The sequence below is a fragment of the Papaver somniferum genome, chromosome 2, assembly GCF_003573695.1.
Source record: "Papaver somniferum cultivar HN1 chromosome 2, ASM357369v1, whole genome shotgun sequence".
Lineage (NCBI taxonomy): Eukaryota > Viridiplantae > Streptophyta > Magnoliopsida > Ranunculales > Papaveraceae > Papaver > Papaver somniferum.
In genome coordinates, this window is record NC_039359.1 from 212,854,892 (window position 1) to 212,862,148 (window position 7,257).

Below are 7,257 nucleotides of genomic sequence, written 5' to 3' on the forward strand. Positions count from 1 at the left end.
CCCAAATGAAACCCATACACCAGATGCACCAGCACGAGAACACAAAAACTATGACTATAATCATGGATAATTACTGAGTAAATCCCAATGTACACATATGGAACATAACTATATACTGTGTTTTGGTCTCCAAACACCAATCCATGCAGTAATTGATTGTTCTCTCCTGCTATATCTGTTTTAAGTTTGTGTATGTTTCAAAGCAGGAATAAATCAGAAAATTCTTGAAGAAAGTATAAAAAACCTTCAAGTAATATACGAGTTGTAGAAACCCTAAACCTTCATCTAATATTCTGCCTTTTTTTTAGAAATAACAAATTTAGTTAATTATTTAAATATATGTATACGGAAAATTCAATTAGGATTTTTTTAGATTAATAATATTCCTTAAATTTCTGAAGGTGTTCCATGAGGAGTCATTATAAATTTCTGGTGTTCAATTAAGAGTTATATGGATTCACTGTAAATCAGAAGTATCCATCTTAATAAAGTTTTAATGGAGTGTTAAAGGGCCCACTCATGGATACTGACCCATTTTCAGCGCAAATTATACACAAAATTTTCATTCATATACATAAACTCAAACTGTGAGAATTTTTTGAATTTTTGTGGATTAATATGCATGCTCCTATTATTTGGATTATTTTTTCTTCTGCTAATCAATTTTCAGATATGCTCACAGTAAGTTTATCTCATGGGATATTCTCATCTGAGATTAATTACTAAGTATACGTTCTTTACTGAAGCTAATTAAGTTTGAGGAGGAGTTTATGAGTGTAGCCAAAAGTATACCACTAAATGTATTGATATATAAATTCATCTTTACTTACGCTCTTTGTACTAGAAATCGGCATTGTAAGGAATTTAGCGGGTTTCTGGTTTTTGGCCTCTTTCACATTGAGATGGGTTTGTTAATCCTATTAGGAAAAAGTTCACCTGGTGATCAAGTTTAGAAAATATTGTTCCTAAAGTTTAGTAACTTAAGAACCTAGCTAGTTAGGAAAACTTGTTCCTAAAGTTAAGGTTTTTTAAAGGTTAAGTTTATATTATCTATATATATATAGGACTAGATTTATATAATTGTAGAAATCCAACCTTTGAAGTTATGGATGAAATATTGTTTATTTATGTTTTAAAGTCTATGTTAAAGTATTTTCATGGCTTGCACTTAATGTAAACAATCTGCGATCTCGGAAGCATGTATAAAACAGTATGGGGTTCACGCGGCATATATTTCTAGCAAGTATCTTAGGTATGATGGTGGTATAAAGTATGTTAGATTAGTGGTGGCTTTGAGAATCGCTCAAAGGAGATATCCGATGGTTTGTTATAGATACACCGTATTCTTGTCATGTTCTGGAGTATCATATTGAATTCCTTCTGGGTTAGAGTGTGATGTGTTGTTAATTAATTGTTAGGTAGAGCTATTGTTCTTCTGGATGGTTCTCATGGTGATGAATGGTGGAGTCTGTGCACGAATCCGTTGATGGTGGTCGAAGATTTTCATGGTGTTTGTAAAACAAGATCAATTTCATAAGTGTTCTTCAGGTGAAAGAATGTTTGGCATACTTGATCGACTAATTAATCAAGAGAAATTTTAATCAGTTAGGTATTATCAGAATATGATCACGCTATATTCTCTGATGTAAATATTTGAACGACTCACACTAGAATAGCTAGCCTTATTAACACAACTTTTGGCATGCTTGTGAACAAAATAACTTTTTAGCCTAGTTAAGGCAATCTTGATTCACCAGTACCACCACCATTGCCCCTGAAAGCCTGAAACCCCCACTACTTTCGGTGTTAGCCTCCCAGTGAAATATTTGAAGTAAGTCAAATATTCACATATACCCAGTTTTTGCATTGACCAATTCTGTTCATTTGATGGGACTCGCCTGTCCTTCACTGTGTTTACAATAGTAACTTCACTTAAAATGAAACCCGTCAATTTATTTCATAATCCATGTTTGCCACATGGCTGCTAATGGGGGTATAAGTTAACTGCAGAGGGTACCAATCCCATTTAAATCAATCCCTATTAGCAATGTTGTTTTTACCATGACACTTGAAAGATGCGCGATTTCAAAGTTACACTTTCACTTTATAATCAACTAAAACTATTGATGCGTGTATCTAAGTTGCACCTAGGTAGTTTCAATTTGAAGTTGTCGTGCTAAATTTATGTTTGTTAGGATAAGGCCTAAGGGGAATACTATTTTCTCAAAAAGATATTTGTTCTTACATATCGTAAGTTCGTCAGGTCCATGTACTCATGCACATCTATATATGTAATGCTAATTAAAGAAGTATCCCATTTTCTTACATAACATTCTGCTAAATAGAATCTCTTTTCTTTTCTTACATACAGTATACTATTAATTGTTTAGTAATCATGACTGGAAGTACTGTTGGGGTCGGAACTGGAAAGATTGAATCTGTACCGGAAGGTTTCGCTGAAAGTGGTAGAGAACCTGATAATGAAGTAATAAATACAGACAGACCAGGAGAAATTGTTCTGGGAAGAAATTTTCACGATGCAACGCTTATTCATGCTATTACAGAGCCTGATGCTGATAATGAGAACCCTGGAGAAAGAGAAGCGGCTATGGATACCATACTGGCTAAATACGAAACATTTCTTCTTGATAGGAAAAAGCATCTTTTAGGTACAAAAGCAGAACTAATGTCCATCTTATTTTTAGATCTACTCACTTTAGGCCATGCATGCAATTCATTGTATTTTCTTCTTGCATTAAGAACAAGGTCAAAGAAATGGTGTTTCATTTCCTTGGCTAGAGACAAGCTTAGGGGTTTCATGGAGTCTGCAAGATATTACATACATGAACGTCAACCTTCATTAGCTTGCGATATATCTTCTAATTTCATCTTAAATTATACTCCCGCAAATACTAGTCCTTTCACTTTTTCAAATTTTGCTTGATCTGATGCTAATAAGTTTAGAAGACATACGTACAGGTTACCCTCTTAATCTGAACTTGAATCATGGTGCTGCACTTGCTTGGCTGCAACGTTTCCACCTCAACAATGCTGGTGATCCCTTTATTGAGAGCAATTGTGGTGTCCATTCCAGAGAATTTGAGGTGGCTGTGTTAGATTGGTTTGCTCAACTCTGGGAAATAGAAAATCATGAGTACTGGGGCTACGTTACAAATGGTGGTACAGAATGCAATCTTCATGGTATCCTTGTGGGGTGAGTACTATTAATTCATAGCCGAACTGTAGATACCTAGGTCTTATGTATATCATAGCCGGAAATAATAATGAAAACAATGTGTTTGTAGGAGAGACGTTTATCCAGATGGAGTTTTATATGCGTCAAAAGATTCACATTATTCCGTCTTTAAAGCTGCACGAATGTACCGAATGGATTGTGTAAAAGTTGATACTCTTAACACTGGAGCAATCGATTGTGCCAATTTCAAAGCTAAACTACTCCTGAACAAGGACAAACCAGCTATCATTAACGTCAATATTGGTGTGCCTTTACTTGAATTCTTTATTATTTTATGCATGTGATGATCAAGAAGGTTCAATTCTGATGTCTACATCTTTGCAGGAACAACTGTTAAAGGAGCTGTTGACGATCTGGACCTGGTTATAGAAACCCTTAAAGCAGCTGGTTTCTCAGAAGATAGGTTTTACATTCACTGCGATGGGGCTCTATTTGGGCTTATGATGCCATTTATCGAACATGTAAGTTCTCTCTTTCTCCCTCCCCCTATACGATTTTAACTTCTAAGTGAGTCAATTCTCGTCAAAAAGACATTTGCTAATTAAAACTTGTTCGAAGAGTCTGTACGTATAACATGTTTGGGTAGCTTTTAGAAACAAAATCTTTGGGTGCAATTAACAAAATTACAGGGGTAAAAAACAAAAAATATATATCCTGTGGGTTGAACAAGTGCTTTTGGAAAAGTTTGAATTTGTAGAGACAAGTGTGGCAGTCAATATTCTATTATGATCTTTTGTGATTGTGGGTTGTTTTGATTTCCGCAGCTCTCTTCATTTCATTCTTTAGTCTCAATTGCTTGCTTAACTGAGTTGTTTGTGGAATTGGGCAGGCACCAAAAATCTCATTTAAGAAGCCAATAGGGAGTGTTGGTGTTTCTGGCCACAAGTTTATTGGTTGTCCAACACCTTGTGGTGTTCAGATAACAAGGTTGGATCACATCAATGCCATGTCAAGGAATGTTGAGTACATTGCTTCAAGGGATGCCACAATCACGGGAAGTCGCACTGGTCATGCCCCAATCTTCCTGTGGTACACTCTAAACAGTAAAGGTTATGGAGGGCTTCAAAAAGAACTCCAAACATGCCTCACGAACGCCCATTATCTGAAAAACCGTTTACGTACTGAAGGGATTAGTGTGATGCTTAATGAGCTCAGTACTACTGTTGTATTTGAAAGGCCAAAAGATGAAGAGTTTGTTCGGCGTTGGCATCTTGCTTGTCAGGGAAACCTTTCACATGTTGTGGTTATGCCGAGTGTCACTATCAAGACATTGGATGAGTTCTTGAATGATCTGATCATGAAACGCTCGATTTGGCTCCAGGATGGAAAGGTTCAACCTACTTGTATCGCACTAGATATTGGAAAGGAAAATTGTGCTTGTCCTCGGCATAAAGCAAGCTCTTCTAATACTTAAAGATGATAACTGTGCCATATATACATGTATGCAAACCTCCACATCTATCATCTGCAACCTTGCCATGATGTGTTTATTAAATAATATGGATTATGGAAAATACCGATATCCTAGTTAAGTATTAATAACTGTATAATAATGTTATTGGTACCTACTAAAAGTTGTGCCTGTTGAAAAGCAAAGTGTTCTTTTCTGAGTATTAATCCATCAGGATACTAATTTAGAAAGCCAGGATTATAGAAATCCCTCATACACTCGTTTAAGACTATATTTAGACATCCTACCGAGATAAGTTCGGAATACTCAAGCCATAGCCTTTGAAGAACAAATGTTTGAATGTGAAGAGACGAGAGAGTCGAATGAGACATTTTATCAAGTACTATTAAGAATGGTGCAGCCATATAAAAGATCACTTAGCTCTCCCATTACTTATTCGGTAAGTCTGGGATGGATGTGATGGATTCATTCCGGAGGAAAGCAGTTTTGAGCAACAGAATGCAACGAGTTTGACTACTAAAGACGATGCATCTACTTTTTGTGCAAATCCGTCAGCTTAGGCAACAAAATAGAGCTTATGTTTTTAACTCCCATTTATGTAGTGGAATTTTCTTTGTTACTTATGTTAAATTCCTTCACTGGATACAAATGGTTTCTGGAAAATGCAGAGTGTCCATGCTGTTTATTACACATTTAAATGTTTTACGTAACGAGGTCACACGATATCTAATTACCCTGCATTAGTTGCCGAATATTTGTCGGGTAAATATCGTTAGAACCTCCGTCGAGTAATCTCTTGGAGATAATGAAATTAGTAGCATCAGTTGGATGGAATGGATCCCAAAATACATACTTAGATCGGTTCGGACAAATAGTGGAAAGTAGAATACATGGAGCCAAACCACCATAGTTACCCGCAAGTCTACAACATGCACTATCAAAATTCTCAAAACCTGCATTCACAAAAAATATATTAAAAAAATAAATAAAAAGTGTTTTAAAGGGAGGGGAAAAAAAATTGTAGACAATTTCTTAAATAAGTTGTATGGCTGAAAATTCCTCTGCTTACCGTAAGATTGATAATTTTGAATGATGTCAGAAACAATGCTGTAAACATCTGCATACAAAAACTTAGATTGCGCAAGATTGGAGTTCAATTCCATTATAAGAGCCTTCAATTTTTTGTTAAATAATACTGCTAATTGATTCGGCAAATCGACACATGAATCTCTGGCCAATGGGTTCTTATCCCGTTGATCTGGAATGCAACCAATTGGTCCTACATTTACAACAACAATCGTCCTAGCACCCATGTCATATAGTCTCTACAATTAGAAAAACATGCGTCAATGAAAAAAATTGATTTACAATATAAAAACAAATCCGATTTGAAGAAGAATGTATGAATTCTTACTCTGAGTTGAATATCGAATCTTGCAATCATTTGATTAACAAATGTTTCAGGGTTAACGAAGACTGCAGTTGTAGGACTTAACAAGTAGTTATTAATGAAGTCATTAGAACCAGTTGTGACAGAGAATAGAGCGTTTCCTAGATGTTCTGAAGCCGCAGAAGAACCCATTTTTGAGATTATGTATTGTCTTGTTTTCGCAAAGTTGTCAAGCTGGCAATCCATGTTGATACGTCCACCCTGAATTCAGAATATAATCAATGATATCGATGAAACCATTTTCGAACAAATTCTTTTATAGTAAATGAACCAAGCTTACGTAATTCATGCCCGTTCCATTAAGAATTCCACTAGCTGCGGACGCGTAATTAACTCCATTAAGAACAACGTCTCCCACTGTAGTTGGTGCCAAGTACGCCGGAGTGAAAGTTCTCCAGCCCAATTCTTGACCTGATCAAAGTATACCCAAAACAGAGAAAATAAGAAAAAAATATAGTACTTCGAAAAAACGAACAGTTAATTTACATAGTTGTAGTTACCTATAATGTCGACGACCGTTCTTCCATTACAGAATCGTCCTGTGGGATTAAGTCTGGGAGGAAAATCAAGTCCATTTGGTAAGTAATTTGCCTTGGCAATACTTGCAATGTAGTTATTGTTACCAACATCAACCAAAGAATCTCCAAAAACGTAGTTAGAAGAAAATCTGTCCAGAGCTGAACAAGATCTGAGCAACAATGAGGCAAAAATTAAAAGTTCAAGAAGAACATGACAAGTTGTGTATACACCCATGATTCGAGCAATTTTGATCCAATGAATGATCCGAAGAACGCTGGTATTAATAGAATGTATGAGATTCAGTTTTTGTTAGAGTATTGGATTATTTAAAGAGGTTTCAACTGTGAAGATAACAATTAAAATATACAAAGTCAATGAGATTGGACAATAATGGACCACATTTTTGGGGACAAGTTGCTGATGTGATATTTTAGTTAATCGTATCAAACAGCTCAGAACTGACTTCACATTTCTTAGTTTTGGATCGGTTACCATGCCGGTGAGTTTTAAATTAAGGTGTTATCAACGTTTTACGACTTTATTTACAAAAAAAAAAGAGAGAAATGCACCTGAAAACTAACTTTAACATTAAGCATTAGCTAAAATATAAGTGTCCAACAG

The 7,257-nt window shown here is 35.6% G+C and overlaps 1 protein-coding gene and 1 pseudogene across 1 annotated transcript; one reads left to right on the forward strand and one right to left on the reverse strand.

The window, feature by feature from the left end:
• The first annotated feature begins 451 nt into the window (after positions 1-451).
• LOC113352786 lies at positions 452-4,670 on the forward strand (annotated as a pseudogene).
• A 565-nt stretch (positions 4,671-5,235) lies between these two features.
• Positions 5,236-6,880, reverse strand: LOC113354513 (GDSL esterase/lipase At4g16230-like). The gene is made up of 5 exons (XM_026597829.1): positions 6,618-6,880; positions 6,398-6,528; positions 6,082-6,318; positions 5,737-5,992; positions 5,236-5,620 (listed from the first exon to the last, which is right to left on the reverse strand). The coding sequence occupies exons 1-5, from the start codon at positions 6,868-6,870 to the stop codon at positions 5,394-5,396; spliced, it is 1,104 nt and encodes a 367-aa protein (XP_026453614.1). The 5' UTR covers positions 6,871-6,880; the 3' UTR covers positions 5,236-5,393.
• Positions 6,881-7,257: the final 377 nt, after the last annotated feature.

Bases quoted from the DNA above. Each gene is read 5' to 3' on its own strand.
- LOC113354513 (XM_026597829.1), bottom strand. From the start codon at position 6,870: ATGGGTGTATACACAACTTGTCATGTTCTTCTTGAACTTTTAATTTTT. The intron at 6,529-6,617 runs GTAACTACAACT...TACTTTGATCAG, and splicing joins AACGGTCGTCGACATTATAG to GTCAAGAATTGGGCTGGAGA. The intron at 5,621-5,736 runs GTAAGCAGAGGA...TTGTGAATGCAG, and splicing joins TCAAAATTATCAATCTTACG to GTTTTGAGAATTTTGATAGT.